The sequence below is a fragment of the Dermacentor variabilis genome, chromosome 10, assembly GCF_050947875.1.
Source record: "Dermacentor variabilis isolate Ectoservices chromosome 10, ASM5094787v1, whole genome shotgun sequence".
NCBI classification, from domain to species: domain Eukaryota; kingdom Metazoa; phylum Arthropoda; class Arachnida; order Ixodida; family Ixodidae; genus Dermacentor; species Dermacentor variabilis.
Window position 1 is genome coordinate 34,759,712 of NC_134577.1, and position 18,585 is coordinate 34,778,296.

General features: G+C 50.3%; 1 protein-coding gene across 3 annotated transcripts; it reads left to right on the forward strand.

Moving 5' to 3' along the window:
- Window positions 1-717: 717 nt before the first annotated feature.
- Window positions 718-17,099, forward strand: LOC142560295 (alpha-(1,3)-fucosyltransferase C-like). 3 transcript variants are annotated; one of them, XR_012823343.1, is made up of 3 exons: window positions 718-1,281; window positions 13,915-14,071; window positions 16,750-17,099. XR_012823343.1 is itself a non-coding variant. In XM_075672278.1 (3 exons), the coding sequence occupies exons 2-3, from the start codon at window positions 1,559-1,561 to the stop codon at window positions 4,941-4,943; spliced, it is 1,170 nt and encodes a 389-aa protein (XP_075528393.1). In that variant the 5' UTR covers window positions 727-1,281; window positions 1,551-1,558; the 3' UTR covers window positions 4,944-7,245. The 3 variants fall into 3 exon arrangements, 1 of the variants encoding a protein (XP_075528393.1); XM_075672278.1 differs by lacking the exons at window positions 13,915-14,071; window positions 16,750-17,099 and adding exons at window positions 1,551-1,908; window positions 4,124-7,245 and having other exon boundaries at window positions 727-1,281; XR_012823342.1 differs by having other exon boundaries at window positions 729-1,281; window positions 13,915-14,146.
- Window positions 17,100-18,585: the final 1,486 nt, after the last annotated feature.

Genomic DNA, 18,585 nt, shown 5'->3' on the forward strand with positions numbered 1-18,585 from the left:
GACATTCAGGTTTGTGTGTTTCATTATTTCGGTAAACATCAATCTTCGTCAAACTTTCTAGTGAAGCAACTGATTAAACAAGTGACAGATGTCTTGAATAATTATCGAAGTGTCATGGGTCACCATGGGCGACGTCACAGCATACACGTGGGCTTAATTGCTGACACGCGTCCTCCCCACTTTTTGAAGCGCGACGCCCGCGAGCAGGAGCGCAAAGGGCGTTTAGTTTGCAATTTCAGCGCTTTGCGCGGCGTGTTGCAATTTTGTTAGCAGACACGATCATGAGCGCGCATTATATTCACTCCGCTTGTCAGCTCAAAATCGCCAGACCTGGTGAGGGGCCATTTAGGACCCTGCGCACAAGCACAACCATTGCATAGTCTTGGACGTATAATACAACAGCGCTTTGAAAATGATAAAATTGTACAACGACAAAGAAGGATTCGAAGAAGGAAGGACGGAGTTTAAGCATATTCATGTACTAACCATTATTGTCACACTGGCTCAATCAACAACTCCTATATAGGAGTATATAGGAGGCCTTGGCTGAACCCACCGTGGTTCCAGCTCTCGTAGACACCATTACGCTAGAGTTCCCTCTAATAATTTTTTTTTAGGGATTCTGCGAAGGCCGTGTCTTTTGCTGTGATTTTGCTGAAATCACAGTGGTCATGTGACTTTTCGCTCTCCGCCCTCAACACAAGAAGCAGTGGCGATCGCAGTCTCCCGCCAACGCCCAAAGGCCCTCGTGGCAGGATTGAGATAACAATGGTGAAGGGACGAAGAATAAAGACAGGTTCTGGAGAAAAGGCTACGCTTCTTTGTAGTCGAGTGAAACGAATATTGGAATGACCCGAGCAACTGCAAAGAAGTAAAACCTTTTGAGACAGGTGTGAGCACGTGGAGATGTGTGACGATACGTGGCAGAAAGAGGAGGAACAGGTGCGTCAGCGCTTCTGTGGGGTCAGAAGATCGCGACAAACTGTCGCCACGTTGAGGAAGCGAATGGCTGCCATCGTGATATAGTGCTTGGGCCTCACACTTTCCCTGGGGCAACCTATAGCTGCTTCGTAAAAGTACATTTCGGTTCGGCGAACGCGCCAGGGTCGACGATCGCGAGACGCCGGTGTCCGGAACCGACGGAAATTCGAAACTAGAAGCGAAGTGTAAGGTGTCGAGGTTCACAAATCCTCACCTGGCCTGTGTGCTAAGCCGCCTTACTTGTATTCGAGACAAGAGGAGGCATTATTGCCTTGGTAGGAGGCAAATCTGGTTGCCCCCGTAAGTATATGTTTCATTTGATTCGAATTTTCGTTCCATTTCAACAAATTCTAAAGGACTTCCTTGTGCCAATTGTCTCCTGCAAGACTGCTGACTTGGCCGTTGCCAATCAGTCACTCGAACCATGCAAACTTGGGTGACAAGTAACGTTTCTTTAGTACTAGGGGAATTCATTTTAAGCGCCTAAATTCAAATGTGGAATCAACGACTGCGGATTAGTTATAACACGATATAAAAGCGCAGTATATGTTTGTTTGTTTCTTCCCCAGTAGATACCATGCAGCACTATAAGTGTCTCCTACGGTGCTTCTTCATCGAACTTTGCCTTCTCTGCACCGCGCTTGTACTGCTTTTGCTACACGACTACTATAGTCACCAGAACGAATATCACTCGCAAACACTGAAGACGGCGGGCAGCACGGCCAACAATCGCACCGGGATCAAGGTACTGTTCTGGACCACGGCGCACCGTCTCTGGTACTGGCCGCTGAACGAGGCCGCACGGGGACTGGTACGACTCGACGGCTGCAACGTGCCATGCTTCGTGACTCGGGACCGGTGCCTCATACGATCCGCGGATGCGATAGTCTTCCACGACAGGGACGCCGACGCCAGTGACCTGCCCAGGTAAGGCTGTGCGCTTTACCTAGGGAATTAGGGAAGTGGCTTATTGACCCTACTAACGCATTCTAGCAACCCACTCACTGCAATCAGCAGTTTGTAACTCACCAGTAAATACGCAGTATCTATACACCCTTCTCGCGGAGCGGTTTGTTCTTTAGAAACGAGATTACACTTTCGGCGGTGCGCCGCACGTTGCCTCGGCGAAAGTGCACGAATACGAAACTATAACCCCTTCTGCCCTGCGTCCGTGTGATCAGCTGTCGGAAATGCAACTGGGTGTGCTCCGCTCGTGCTGCAAACTGTGGGGCGGTAGAGGTAAGACAGACGTTGGCTGCAAAAATAGTGAGTGGCATATTAAGGAATTTCCAGGTTCACGGACCACTGCCACATATGGACTGCCCATGCTCCCGGCCCTTCGTCATGCACGGCTTTTCTCGAGGATAAAAAAAGTTCACTCATCTGCCAGCACTGTATCGCTAACTACCAAACAAAGGACTTCAACTCTTCAACGTCGGGAAGAGTGAGTACCGCTAGTTATAGTGACGAAAGGAGTAGCACCGCTTCCTAGCTTAATAAGTCTCTCGCACGTTGTCTGCACACATCACGATGTACTCACCCGCAAACTCACGCCCACTCTAGCGCCAACCTATCAAGAATAAGTGAGTGGGCGCACACTTGAATCAATGCGCCGAAGCATACGTGACGATGACCACACTGAGGACACACGAACGTTCGAAGCGGAACGTTTCGTGACGGTCCACAAAGTAAACGAGTGACTAGCGATAATGCGTCTTCGCTACAAGCTGTTACAAAGCGCACATCTACATTGAAAGCATTGAGCGCAGCAAAGAACAAATCTATCGCAACTGAACACACCCGCGAGTGCTTAGGCAGAAAATGAACAATCAGATAGTGACTGCACCGTGGAAGTTTACTGAGTCAGGATCATGACAAGCCTCTTATTCAGAGTGTTGGCCAAATAAACAATGACGAGTAACGCATACTGATCCTGATTTAATTCATATTTGAAAAGATTGGACAGCTTGGAATACATTTCTAGCCCCGATTTTAGTACATGCATTGTATACATTGCTCGCACCGTTTGGACAAAAGCTGTAATGAACTCCTAAAGCGTTTACGTTTCCTCTGAAGTTGCAGCCAAACCTTCCTGTCGTCCACCCAAACAGCCGCTACAATATCCGCCGGAACAGAGGTTTGATGAGCCACACCGTAGTGCCATGCACATTAAGTACGAACACGGAGGCACCTAAGGCAAGCAATCAACGCGTCACCACGTGGTCAAACATGGCGGCGCCCACGGCATCGCCGTGAATAGGGTCAGTAAACCTATTCTCCATTATGACTTCATAACCAGTCAACCCACATCCATCCACAAAACACCGCCGTCATGCTGTCTGTGGTGCGACAATGCATGAAGAGCCGTGTCGTGTCGCGTATTGTGGGTCACGTGGTCTGCTGCGAGTGCGTGAGAGGAGGAAAGCGAGCCGAGACGACAGGTGCTGTATGGCGATTGCCTTGACGCGCACCGTCTCCCCGCATTCTCAGTGTTGAAGGTCACCCGATCTGAGTTGCTCAGTCTCGCGACAGTTGGACTTGCACAGCCAGCAGTAGTACGCAACGCTTGCTTTGGGACAATAAGCAAGCGATCTCCGTGGTGCAGCTCTTCGTAAAGTCAGCGCTTTGAACACGAGCGCTTAGTTGCGGCAGCCGGTTCAAATGTTGCCTTTCGGCGCATAACAACATATACGTGTTTAGTTGGTGAATGTTTGCTACACTTCAAACTACATCTAAATCTATGAGCCTTCCCTCTACCTTTTCGGCTTTATTGTTTTTGACGAACAGCGTCATATTGGGTCACCCTTCCCCACCGTGTCACTGATGCTACTAGTCCTGCTACGTTCATTGCTAATGTTTCTTCAGTATTGCCGAATGAAGTATGTTCTCGTTTAAATGCGTCATCTACCCGGTGCATTTTTTGGACACTATATTCCTGAAAGCGTACCCACTTTCTTCTCGTGTACAAATGTTAATTCATATGCAGATGGTAATTATATGAACTTATCTAATTTCACCCGTTGTAATATTTAAAAGTACTATTTGCACTACAACAAACCAAATGCTTCCAACTTTAGGACGATTAAGGACTAGCTGCTTGTCTCAGGTGCAGCTTGGTTAACGTCAAAAACCTTCTCCGCAGCTACCGCGACGAACGCCAGCGCTGGGTCTACTGGAATATGGAGCCCCCACCGAAAAGTCCGTCAGACAGAATGGCGCGACTCAGGGGCGTTTTCAACTGGACCTACACATACCGGCACGACTCGGACGTCCACCACCCCTACTTCTCTTTTGTCAACCAGTCCGTGCAAGGCGCTACGGGGTCTCCGACGCGCCCGTCAGCTCCCTCCGTCAGAACTAACCGGTCCAAACTTGCTGTCTGGGTGGCCAGCAACTGTCACACCCAAAGCCATCGAGAAGACTTCGTCGCCGAACTCCGGAAGCACGTCGCCGTCGACGTGTACGGGCGTTGCGGCGACCTCGAGTGTCCCGGCGACCCGTGTCAGGCTAGCTTCGGCGAGACGTACTACTTCTACTTCGCGTTCGAGAACTCCCTGTGTCGCGAATACGCGACGGAGAAGTTCTACGACGCCCTGCGCTTCAACTTGGTCCCCGTGGTGATCGGGAACTACGTCGGTGTGCCGGTGCCTCCGAACTCGTACGTCGACGCGTTTCAGTTTCCCACTCCGGCACACCTGGCGTCACACCTGAAGGCGGTGGCAGCGAACGCCACGCTCTACGAGCGGTACTTCGCTTGGAAGCGGACGCAGGCCGTGGTGAAGAACCGCTTCGACGACCACTGCGCCCTCTGCCGGGCGTTACGCAGGGCCCGTCCGGGAGGGCGGAAGTCGTACGCGGACATCGTGCGGTGGTGGCACGGAGACAATGGGTCTGTGTGCGCGCACCGATCGAACGGGGCGACCTCTGGCGACGCCCGTGCCGACAAGCTGCTGGCACACTGACGCGGGTTCCGCGCGAGTCGCGGCTTCGATCCTGCTGCCCGCGGCGACCGCATTTCGATGCGAGCGAAATGCAAATAAGGCGTGGGCCTGCGGTGACGTCGCACTGCCTATAGGATGGCCCTTGTTCCAACCCATAGAAAATCTCTTGCGATGACCCATGACGTGCACTGGCGTCAGAAGCGGCCCACCAAGTCACTGCGTTTGATCACGCCACCTCCGGGATCGGCGAAGCTTTTGTTACATTTCCTCCGTGATCGGCATTGTTTCCGTCCTCGTAAAGTCGCGCGAAGAGTAAAGGAAGCCTTCGCCTTCGAAGGGGCGGGGTTGTGGAAGCCCAACTAATTGTGCATTGAGGGAGGCACACGAAATAAATAGATCAAGTTATGGGAGTTTATTTTAGCACGGGACATCCCTTTCTACTAGAAGAAGCTCCTTGTAGCCATCTCCTTTGTAACAGTTCGTAATTCGTGCTCTCTAACGTTCGCGGCCTAAATGGGGAGAGGGGGCGGTAACAACCATGCCCCCCCCCTCCCCTCCTGTTCACAGCACTTGCTATTACAGCAATTTTTCTCATCTTTTAGCGCGCTCTCGAGGCTGGCGTATATTTTTTTCTAGAATTCCAAGATCGAGGACCTCTATTTAAAGCAAAAAAAGAAAGCAAAACATTATTTCGTCATCATCAGCCTACTTTTATGTGCTATACAAGACAAAGACGGCTCCCAGCGATTTCCAATTCCTCGTGTTATTCTTTTTTTCTTTTTTAACCTAGGTAGGACATTAGGCAGTATAATAGCAAAACCTTGGTGGCGCAACCCACCGCCCCGCTCCACAGGGGACGCTCATAACATCCGTCCATCCAACCATATACGAGCTCCGTTGAAAGCAGTGGGAAAAACTTTAAAGGGACGCCAAAGGCAAACGCTGAGTCGACATGGACTGTCTAAATATCATTCCAGAAACCTCGCAATGCTTGTTTTGTGCCAAGAAAAGACTTACTTTACGAGAAAATTGCATCCGAAGGGTCTGAATAGCTTTTCTGAAATTCAATTTTCCCGCCACCCAACCGGGGGAGTAGTGACGTTGCATACGCCATCACCACCCTTTGCTGACGTCAGTGGGTAAAACGGCGCACGACAGACGGCGGTACCGAGTCAAGACTGAGCGGCGGATTCGCTGCTGCAGCTGCTTTTTTGTCAAGTGGCGTAGACCGTTCGGGCATCCTGCGACATTACATGGAAGTCGAGTTCTCTGATACTTGCAGTTTGTGCGAGTTTCACGAGCAAGCGAAACCAGCGCAGCACTGCGCCATCAATAAAGTACTGAAACGTGAAAGCGTGGGCGGGGCAGAGTCGAGCGAAATGAAACCTTTCGACCGCCCGCGTCGTTGTCAACGGTAATTTCAATGAGTTCTTTTTTCTAAAAATGAAATATAACTGGGCAAGTAGCATATTATTAGACCTTATAATATAATACTCGCATGTTTCTTGCAACGAGCAGTTGAGTACTAGGGACAGAATTTAACTAAGGAATGCTTTCGTCATCCGGCAAGTGCTTGAATGTGCCGGGGGAGTCTCTCACCATGTCCTGCATTCACCTCAATTTCTTTATTATTAAGGCTCTGTTCACGATAATATTAACGCCTTAGAGATTCTCGAGCACTAATTTATAGCTTTAGCTTGACGATTGCAGCCCATATCTCTCTCTCTCTCTCTCTCTCTCTCTCTCTCTCTCTCTCTCTATCTATCTATCTATCTATCTATCTATCTATCTCTCTCTCTCTCCAGTAAGCAAGTGGGAACCTTTCAATTAGCGGTAAGCATTCTAGGTAACCATACAGCAGTGGCTTTGGTCAGGTGACGATATTATTTATGGACCGTTTTTACAGCGGTTCCCCGAAAAATTTCACGTCCGTCTACAGAAAACCCAACCCAGGCGGGCAGATACCGACTGCAGGGCCAGGAGCAGTGGCTCATGTCCCCGTAAGGCAGAGGCGTGAAAAGCCGTCAAACCACGTGATCGACCACGAGGTGCGCGCACATACGCGTTGATCAACGTACGTTGCTGCGAGTCTCTCGCTGGTGGTCGTTGTCGGAGACGTTAACGTAGACATCCCAAAAACAGAAACAAAGTAGTGGTTCACCCAATACGTCGAAGTAGTTGGGCCTCTGTTAAACAATTCTAGTCAACCAACTACCGTACACGAGTCATGCATCGATTTAACTTTGGCCAAAAATGTTTCTCGAATAAGAACGTAAAACGTCAGTGTACATCATAGCAACCACAAAGAAGTTATAGCACTCATTTCAACGTAATAAAGAAAATAAATGTTTTGTAAACTGCATTCAAACGTGTGTTTGTGTCGTGTATCACTTTGAAGAACAATGTGCGTAATGGACGTACATCATGGGATTTTTGGGAAAAGTTGCCATACATTTGGCGCAACATATCTACAGCTTCGCTGACCCATCGCCTCCACAGGAGTGGATTGACGGTGATTTTTATAGTAAGAATAAAAAAAAATAATCACGCCTCCCAAGATGTCAAGCAACCTGAATGTCAAGGCAGCTTCAAGCAGTCCTACTGCGAATGCCGGTTCACACAGTATCTTCTACATGGTGCGACCTTCTAATTTATTTTCTGCGTTTGCTTCGTGCAGTGAACGAATAAATATAAAGCTGGTCATCACATAGGTCGGTATAGCGGCAAAGAAGAGAGTTGAGATACCGTGAGGGTCAGCGGCCAATCCAGAAGACGCCACCCAGAGCTCTTTTATATTGTAACGGAGATGTTGCGAGTATATAAAGAACTATATTTACAGCATATATGCAGGCTGAGTCAGAATAGCTAAGATGGCTGACCACCAACAACACGCAGCAGCCAGCGTCTCCGATCTTCTTCTTCCTCTCTCTTTTCTCATCTTTCCGTAATAGGACCACCGGGTGGCGAAGCGCCGTCTCGGCCCATGGGAGGCGAAGGAATTTCGAGCGAAGTATGGCTTCATCCGTGAAACATGCACGACGTCGACAGGCATCTGACTTGAGGATGCATCAAAGTGTAGCGGTGAAATCTCGTAATTGACGTCGCTAATTTGGCGTAGGACTTCATAAGGCCCTGTGTAGCGAGAAAGAAGCTTCTGGGAGAGGCCAACCCGACGATATGGTGACAAGAGGAGCACCCAAGCACCTGGTGCGAACTTAACATCGGGATGGCAGCGGTCGTAACGCTCTTTCTGTATATGCTGTGAGGCGAATAAACGAGATTGGGCGACTTGACGTGCCATGCGAGCGTGATCGACGACTTCACGAGCCTACTCAGTTGCAGCAAGTGGCACAGAAGGGAGGGTGGTGTCAAACGGCAGTGTGAGGTCGCGACCATACAAGAGATAGAAGGGTGAATATCCTGCGGTGTCATGTCGGGTCGAGTTATACGCGAACGTCCCGTAAGCCATCGTGGTGTCCCAGTCGCGGTGATCGTTGGAGACGTACATCGACAGCATCTCTGTGATTGTTCGGTTGAGACGTTCCGTAAGACCGTTCGTTTGTGGGTGGTAGGCGGTGGACAGCTTGTGCTCAGTGGCACAGGAGCGGAGGAGGTCGTCCACAACTTCAGACAAGAACGAGCGGCTGCAGTCTGTAAGTAACTGTCGAGGTGCACCGTGCTGGAGAATGATGTCGTGAAGGAGAAAATAGGCGACGTCAGCTGCGCAACTAGTCGGCAACGCCTTCGTTATCGCGTAGCGTGTCGCGTAATCAGTAGCGATGGTGATCCACTTGTTCCCTCTAATCGTTGTCGGAAAAGGACCAAGCAGGTCAACGCCTACCCGAAAGGACGGTTCAAAGGGAACTTCAGTGGGATGGAGACGTCCGACAGGTGCCAGGCGAGGTTTGTTCCGGCGCTGACACAACTCGCAAGTTGCGACATAACGACGCACAAAGCGGTAGAGACCCGGCCAGAAGAACCGCCGTCATACGCGGTCGTATGTACGCAAAACTCGAAGGTGTCCCGCCGTCGGTGCATGGTGAAGTTGTTCGAGAACCATGGGTCCCAGACGACGAGGAAGGACAAGCAGCAACTCAAGGCCGTCAGAGTTGATATTGCCGCGGTAGAGGATGCCGTCATGCAGCACGAACATTCGGCACGTGCCTTCGGTGCTGCCAGAATGCGCTCTGGCGATGACGGACTGTAAGGATGTGTCGCGTTGTTGTCCAGCGCGCATGTCCGTCATGTCAGTGAAAGCCATCACGCAGGTCACCGGATCGCGCGCAACAGGATCGGGAGGATCCACAGGGTGACGGGAGAGGCAGTCAGCGTCCTTGTGCGTGACTTACAGTTAACAACAAATGAAAATTCCTGCAGTCGCAAAGCCCAGCGACCAAGCCATCCTGTGGTGTACCGGAGGGAAGACAGCCAGCAGAGGGCGTGCTGGTCTGCAACGACCGAAAACGTGCGGCCGTACAAATATGACCGGAACTTGGCGACAGCCCAAACTAAAGCCAAGCCCTCCCGCTCGGGGATGGAGTAATTTGTCTCGGCAGGTGACAGTAGGCGGCTGGCGTAAGCTATCACGCGCTCGGTACTATTCTGCTGTTGGGCGAGAACAGCGACGATGCCATTGCCGCTTGCGTCAGTGTGCAGTTCGGTCGGTGCAGACGGAACAAAGTGGGCAAGTATGTGAGGGGTGGTCAGAAACCCGATGAGAGCGACGAACGCGTGAGCCTGCTCCGGGCCCCATGAGAATGGCGTGTTCTTCTTCAGAAGATCTGTCAAAGGCCCAGCAACGTAGGCGAACTTCTTGACGAAACGGCGAAAGTAAGAACAGAGGCCGACGAAGCAGCGCACGTCAGAGGGAGAACGTGGCACAGGGAAACTGCGTATGGCGCGAACTTTTTACGGATCTGGTCGGACACTGGATGCGTCAACGAGGTGTCCCAACACGGTGATCTGACGGTGCCCGAATTGACACTTCGTGGAGTTCAGTTGAAGGCCGGCTTTTCGGAAGACCGCAAGAATTGCAGCGAGTCGGGTAATGTGGCTGCCGAACGTAGGAGAATTAACAATAACGTCGTCAAGGTAACAAACACAGGTGGTCCATTTGTGGCCTCGCAGAAGGGAGTCCGTCATACGTTCAAATGTCGCAGGAGCATTGCGTAAGCCAAAGGACATGACTTTGAACTGATATAAGCCGCCCGTCGTGATGAAGGCCGTCTTCGCGCGGTCCATATCATCAACTGAAATCTGCCAGTAGCCGGATCGAAAATCGGTGGACGAGAAGTATATAGCTCCGTGCAAGCAGTCCAAGGCGTCATGGATGCATGGTAGTGAGTAGACTTGTTTTCGCGTGAGCTTGTTTAAGTGGCGATAATCGACGCAAAAACGCCAGGTACCATCTTTCTTTTCCAGAAGGACGGCAGGCGAAGCCCAAGGGCTGGCTGATGGCTCGATGACCCCTTTGCGGAGCATTTTGTCCACTTCTATTGGATGACTCCACGTTCAGCATGCGATACACGATAGGGACGCCAACGAATAGGATTCGTATCTCCAGTGTTTATACGGTGGTGAACAACAGATGTTTGGCCTAATGGCCTGTCGCTGAAATCAAATATGTCGCTGTACGATTCAAGGAGGAGTCGTATTTCTGTGGCCTGTGCAGAGGTGAGGTCAGCTGCAATCATTTTCGCGAAGTCATCCGTTAAGTAAAAAGAGCTGTCAGCTGCAATTGGCGCTAATAAGCCACTCTCGGCATTCAGATCCAAATTCGCAACCACTGGAAACGCTGGCCAAGAACATGCCGGCCGGAAGCACTTGAGGGCACAGGCTGAAATGAAGGAGCGGTGGAACGACGTCGTTATTAGTAACCGTGACCAACGTATGCGGAACAGCAACGTTCCGGTTCAAAAGCACGTCGACGATGGGGTGAAGCACATATTCACCGTCAGGAACCTGTGGCTGGGCGTTCAAAGTGACGTAAGTAACTGCCTCCGGTGACGGACGCACATCTTGAAGCGAGCACAAGCGCAGTAGGGGGTACACGGAGCATCGGCAGTTGGGGCAGTTTCGTCCCCTGCGGCCTAAAGCCACAGAGGACGAAAGGCGACGTGGCTGCGGCGAACGGGAAGATGGGCGACGTGTTTGCGGTGAGCGAGACTTGTGTCCGCGCGGCGATGGTGAGCGGCTCTACCACGTGTTCCGAGCAGAGGTGGCGGCTCTGTTAGACTCGGCGGTGCGAGAAACATTGCGGGCATTTCAGTCAAAACGGCTCAGGTTGGTCGGCGTGCGAGGTGTTGAGGGCCACGAGTTGCGACAGTATCGGGCGACCTGACCAGTGCGGCGACAGGTGAACCATATCGGCTGGTCGTCCGCAGTTCACTCAGTCGGGTTACGATAACGTGGATAGAAGCGTCGGGGTGGAGCGAAAATAGTGGAAAGGCGTTCGTTAGCTCTGGTATTGGCGACAGCGCACACAGACTGTAAGCCAATGTTTCCAAGTTCCTGGCGAACGATGGCTTGCACGAGGGGAACTGAAAATGTGGTAGAATTAGGGCTACGCGAACCGAAGGCCGCGGCCATCATCGCATCCAGTTCACGTCTAACGATTCGCACCACGTCCTCTGATGGCGGCGCATGCATGCTGCTGTGCGGATTGATCTTCACACGTCGACGTTACGGCAGTATTGGGAAGTCTGGCGAATGGTTGCAAGACGCGTCGGCTTTTGGCCTGCTCGAATTGTCGGCACTCTTTAATGATTGCGTCAACTGCACTGCAGCTCTTGCACGCGAGCAGATTAAACGCGTCGTCAGCAATGTCCTTAAGGATGTGCCCGACCTTCTCAGCTTCTCTCATGTCGCGATCGGCTTTACGACAAAGTGCCAGCAGGTCCTGGATGTACGAGACATAGGACTCCGTGGGGGATTGGGCACGGGAGGCCAGTTCCTGCTTTGCGGCAATTTTACGGCCGGCTGGTTTGTTAAACAACCCTCTCAATTTCCCTTTGCATTGGCCCCCGCTGGTTAGCTCCTCTTCGTGGTTTCCGTACCACACCTTTGCCGTGCCTATTAGGTAGAACAACAGGTTAGCTAGCATAAACGCAGGGTCCCATCTGTTGATACCACTCACGCCTTCGTACATGGCCGATCACTCTTCAACGTCGGCGCCATCGGTCCCGCAGAAAGTTCCAGGATCCTTGAGTTGCACAACGACAACCGAAGGTGACAGCGACGTAGCTGGCGTCGGTGACGTTGGAGGCGGCAACGACGTTGATCCCGCGTGCTCACCGTCATTAATGGTGCGGACGGTGATGCGACGTCCACTGCGGAGCTCCGTTTCCAGCCGTGGTACCCCGGACCTCTCACCAATATGTTACTGGCATGTTGCGAGTATATAAAAATTATATTTACAACATATATGCAGGATGAGTCAAAATAGCTAAGGTGGCTGACCACCAACACGCAGCAGCCAGCGTCTCCGATTTTCTTCTTCGTCTCTTTTCTCTCAGCCTTCCGTAACAATATGAATGAATGAATGAATGAATGATCAGTTTATTTTCGTATGCTTACAAAACCGCTGTTGTGAAACCAACAAGGACCGTAGCAATAGTGCTAGTGCTTATGACACCTGTTTCGCGTGAAAAAGAGCAGAGAACCCCAAACCTCGATGTTTCGCCCGTTCACTTGCGGTCGGATCCAAACCTCGATGTCGGCCGCCAAGCTCCGTTGCTTAGAACGGGATTATGTGCTGCACTCCCATTAATAATAATAATAATAATAATAATAATAATAATAATAATAATAATAATTTTATTATTATTATTATTATTATTATTATTATTATTATTATTATTATTATTATTATTATTATTATTATTATTATTATTATTATTATTATTATTATTATTATTATCGTCGCCGTCACCTATTTATGAGGAATGCCTCTCCGATTGATTTCCGATTATGGTGCCGGCTTACACCATCCTATGCCTGCAAGTTATTTCTTCGCACCAGATAATTCTCTCTATTCCTCGATTGCGCTGTCCTTCTCATGGCACCCCGTTCTGTAACTAAGAGACCACCGTTTATCTGACCTACGCGTTATGTGCCCTGTACAGCGTCATTTCTTACTTTTAATGTCAACTATATCGGATATCACCGACTCCCCTTTGCTCTCCAATCCACCTCGCTGTATTCTTCTCGCTCAACATTACGCTTATCATTTCGTGCCATCGCTCGTTGTGTGGTCTTCATCATCATCATCATCTCCAGTTGCCGCTCATGACCGGCACTTGCGAAGTGATTGCATGCAGGTAAAATGCCATGTTACAGGTGATAAATGCTTGGATGGGTGGGTAGGTGTTCGGTGCGATAAAAGGCGCTCGTTCAACTATTTGGGCATCTCTAGTTGATGTCAGAAATGCATATTTCCATACAAGTGAGCAAATAAATGCACCGAGTGTATGTACTTATGCCACGCTTTCAATTTTACCAATATTTCTAATATCATACGAAAAAAATTATATATGTATAGATTTTAATCTACTCAGGATTTGGCATCTCGAGCCATTGATTCACAATGAAGCAATGCGCTTGGTCACCTTGGCAACTGCAAAGCGAGCGCATTGTCTATTTACGGTAGTGGGTATCTTGCCATGTGATTAAGAACCATCGCCGTTATATCGTCCCTAGGCGCGTCGGCATTAAGTTTCTGCTACGGAAACGTATGTGATGACCTCTTTAATTTTTGAACTTGATAAAACGACCTTCCCCCCCCCCCCCCCCCCCCCGCCGCGCTAATTTTCCTACTTGTTTCTGGTCGTAACGACATTCATAGCATCGCTCCTTTAATTCATTTCTTGAAATTCATAAAAAAAAAAAACTGAGAATAAGCTCTTTTAGTGCGACTATAAAATAACCTGCTATTAATATTGTTTCATTGTATTTTTTAATAAGAGAAAATTTTCCCGCTTTGATTCTACTCCAGTCCGATTCGTAGTTCTACACCCCGTAGTGGGTTGCACCGTGTCACCTAGGATCAACCAACCAGCCATCGCCAGCGTGGCTCATTCGAGGGAGCTCCTCTGACCGGACACATCGCGGGAGACAGCTAGACATGCTCGCCAACTAACCAGGATCGGCAAGTAGGAGGAGCCATCATTTCAGGGCAGTCAGAAATTAACACGACGAGCTTTAAGCTTTGGCTGGGATTGACGCTGGTAAGTTTTCGTTTGTGTTCCGACCGGTGTTGAACTCGCCGACCTCGCCAGTCATCGCTGCAGCAGGGGCGACGAAGACATTGCCACCCTTACTCAGGACAACTAACCTGTGCAGACGCCTTAAGCGCCGACTGCAGTCTATAATTGTTTTGCGTCCCGACCTTGTTATTCGCGTCTAGATAGGCTGTTAACGGTGTTTGCGGTGTGAACCTGAAAGACTAGAAAGCATCGCACATACTTACAGCATCTTTCAACGGCGTTGGTTAAGACTGGCCAAATGCAGCGTGGCTTCTCGCGTCACTGAAACCGGAGGTGTAGTGGCGACGCGCGAACTCAAGCGTGCGCCAGTCAGCCGGTCGGCAAGGTTGAAGGCTACAGAATATCCGCGTCGCCGATAGCTGCCCCCCTTGTAAACGCAACGGTGCCCGCTCTCTCCTCTAGTCCCGGTCGAATGATACTTTGCGATCTTTTTTAGTGATCTGCCTTTCGGTCGTAAAACCGCTACTTTTGCTCACCCTGGCGATCCGCAGGCGGCCGTTAATCTTCGTAGGGTTGTAAAACGACGCAAGCTAAGTTAGGACGCTTCGCCACCCGTCCTTGTTTTATTTTTTTGGAGAACGCCACTGCCTGATGTGTTCCCACGGATGTAGACCGACTCCGCAGAGTGAAAAGAAGCGCTGTAAATCAGAGCTGCTTTGAAAATGCTACGTGTTCTGTCGACGCGAGGCAGAGCACCACCTCAACGTCTGGCTGCACGCTGGGTTCGGAAGTAATTTCCTTAACGCCGTGCGATAGGTCGGTACCGTGATGGTTCGCTATATACGTTGGGGCCATAGTGTACCAGTATGGCTATAATTAAGAACCCTGAAGAAAGCTAAAGGTAGCGACATGCTTTTCTCTTTCCGCTCGAACTGGCGAGCGAGAGCAGTTGAGTAGGGCCTGGTCTTATCCGCGCCTCCCTGTTGGTGGAGCGAAGTCACGTGGTTGCGCTCATGCCGTTTCCACGGAAACAAGTGGGCGAGTGCCCGTGCCTTTGTTGTTGTTGGTGGTGTTTTGTTTTTATTTGCGCCGGCGCCATGACAGTTACTCTTGATCACATTGACCGTGGATATTGTGATCGCCGGGATCAAAAAGAGCGAACAGCAAGGCCTAGCGGTGAGAGAAGGAGAGGCCACGAGAGGAGGAATGTCGTTACTTTTAGTTTATCCAGGGGCCTTAGCTATAGTGGCTGTATTGTACTTGAACTAGAGGGCTAAACCTCTCGTAAGGCGGAAACTTCGCAGCACTGACGACGTCACGTAGGGAAGGCTGTGAAGCCGCTTGGGCCAGCGCCCAAGTTCTTGAGAAAAATATCTTCCACAAACATCTATGTTTGTTTCCCCTTACGAGCCACCCCAGCCGCTATTTCGGCAACGTTATCAACGAACGCGAGCACTGCAAACTGCTATTTCGAACAATCGTTAGCAGTAATTACCATTGTACCGACAACTGTTGGCACTCCCATGTGCCGCGATGACAGATAACCGGTCATCTTTTACAACAGCTTGCTTATCAGTCCTTAGCGTGAGCCCTGCAACGGGCATTAGTGCGCACGTGGCGGAGCGGTATTTGCATAAGCGCACGAATTTCCTCGGTTTTCGTTATTCCGACCTCTTTAGAACAGTACCATTTTTATGCCTGACAGCTGCAGCCAGTACACGTTGACCGACTGCGTGACCAATCAAACGTGAAGAAAAATGCTGCGCCATGGAGAAAAGAAAAGCACAAGCAACGCATGCGATGCGTTGCTTGAGCTTGAGCTACCGTTGTTTGAGCACTGCAGACGGTGCTGCGGGACTCTTTTTCAAACTGCAAAGCTACCTTTACTGCGTAGTACGGCGGTGCAAAAGATACGTACGCAGTGAAGCTGTACGCGTAATTATCTTTTTTGAACTCACGACGCATTTACGGAGAACGTTTAGAGTTAGAATGAGTGGTAATTGTTCTGTCGTCGAAAGTTACGGCGGTTTCCAGTTTCTAAAGAGCGAAGAAGCGAACTTTGCAACGTGTACAATAAAACTGTTGTTTACTTTACGAACTCTGTAAACAATGCGACTTGGCGTACAAGATTCGTGCGGTTTGTTACTGCCGGAAAAAGACAATAGGAGCAGATATTTAATGCCATTTTAGAGAGGAACAGATTGCATGCGCCGACATCTTCCAGGTTCGGCCAGTCAACTTCTGGCGCCAAGTGATCCATCAAAGCCTTGTGACATCCCTGTCGCTGCATTCGCAGAAACCGCAAACTAGGCAAGCGATTCATAACAACACAAGAGCCGCCGTACTAATTACAACGCCGCAACAGTCAACTCTAGCAGACGAACAGGTTATAAAAGCGACATCAACGGCCAATGGTTGAACGAGAGCGGCTCCCATAGAAACCGGATATCTGTGCAGGTCTGGAGTTCCAGTAGGTCGTGGGTTGAACTATAAACGCGTGTCTCTCGCGCTCTCCCGAGCAAACGAGAACCACGAGAGCAGCGCGCAAGGCACCCCACGTACGCAACACACCCCCCTCCCCTACGTTAACGACAATTATCCGCTCTTTAATTGTTTACTTGCAGGCCTCCATGGTTCCTGGCACGTCGGTACGCTTACGCTTCGCCGGCGTCTGCCTCATCTGCGTTTCGCTCACCGTCTTCTTTGTTTTCAACGGCGGTGACCAAAAGTTAGCCGTCAGACGCCACGCGTGGTTCCCGAAAGCCAACCAGACGCTGCAGCAAGGCAAGCCGGTCACTATCTTGTTCTGGACAAAGGCGCACGGCGACTATCACGAGCTGCTGTCCGATGCCAATAGCGGGTTCGTGTTCTACAACTGCAGCGTCCCTTGCTTCCTGGCCAGGGACAGGAGTCTGATAAGATGGGCGGACGCCGTCGTGATACACGACAGGGACGCCGACGGAAACGACCTTCCCAGGTATAGTAGAGTGCGACTCCGAGGCGCGATATTATTAAACGCTAAAGGTGCGTTCACACAGGTGGGAGACTCGCGGTCGCCAACAAGATCGCCGGCAATCAACGTCGTGCAATAGAACAAAAGAAAGAAAGCCGTCGTCAGGCCCATCAGTCCGAGACCGATTTTCGTCACTGGAATAAAAAATAGCATCGATCGATTCTCTCAAGCTGACCAGGACGAAGGATACGAGAGGAGAAGGGATATGGGCGGAAGCCGCCCATATCGCATTATTGCGCTCAATGCTTCATTATTGCGCTCAAAGCTATTGCGCTCAATCAAAGCTTAAAGAGCCGTACATTTTAGTTAGTCAATAAGGCCTAGATGGCCTGAAAGCTAGAGTTAACGCCTTGCCAAGGCCCTGAAATAACGTCCCCCGACAAGGATCGGCTTTCGAAGCGCGCAAGATGGTTACTCAACTTCTGTCGCTCTTCCACGTACTGAGGGCCGTCACGCAGTACGTGTCCTGTAGCCTCTGGCACATGGCACAGCTCACCGCCTGGAGACTCGATAGGCGCGTCGTATCAGGTGCACGAACCCATCTGTAAACGCCGCCACAACCAGTCTAAATCTGTCCAGAATACCGGCACAGCGGCGCTGAATTTTTGGTGGCGGTCTAAACTTCATGTTAAGGTCCAATCTCCGGAGTCCTCTATGGCCAGTTTCCAGATGGTACCAGTGCTTTTCTGTCGCTTTTCGCGGAGATACTTAACAGAATGCAGTTGCCCCCCCCCCCCCCTTGAATAGATATAGACAGGCCCGTATTTTGGACATTAACCATGGAGGGCATATTTGGAAGGTCAGCAGGGGAAAAACTATGATGGTATAGTGGATTCTTGGCATGGAATTACCAGTCCACAATGCAAATTTACTATGTATATCGATGTTAGGTGCACTAACATAGCTATGGATTAAGCGTGAGTGTATGTTTCGCAGTGTTGGCACGAGCCGAATAGGGCGTCCACTGTGAGTACGTAACATTTTCGTAATCATTCGAGCCCACTGCAAGTCTTGTTGGTCTGCCAAATTGTATGTAGGTATCGTGTGAATTCAGCGCGGGCCAATTTGAACACAACATAATGCAGTCGAGGCCGGTATGGGGTATAGTGTCACATACGCGCTATATTCTCGGGATCGCTATCGACACGGTGTTGTTGGTCAGCGTTCCATCGTTCTATCTGCAGTGCGAGTGCTTGAGGTGCTAAAGAAGGGCAGATAAAAACAAAGTACTGGTGGGATTCAAGACTTCTTTTTTTTTTCACTGAACCTCGTCACGGTGCCTTTGCCCGCGTACTGTAAAATGCATACATTTTTTTCTGTGCAGTATGTTTCGTTTTTTTCTGTTGCACGTAGTGTTGCACTAACGATGAATACGGAACGCACCTGTCTCGGCGAGTTTTCGTGCGTGCACGGCGCATACCGTGAGAGTTGGCGGGCGGCAGCGAAC

Coding starts and splice junctions, on each gene's coding strand:
- LOC142560295 (XM_075672278.1), top strand. CDS start 1,559: ATGCAGCACTATAAGTGTCTCCTACGGTGCTTCTTCATCGAACTTTGC. Junction 1,909..4,123: donor GACGCCAGTGACCTGCCCAG/GTAAGGCTGTGC, acceptor CCTTCTCCGCAG/CTACCGCGACGAACGCCAGC.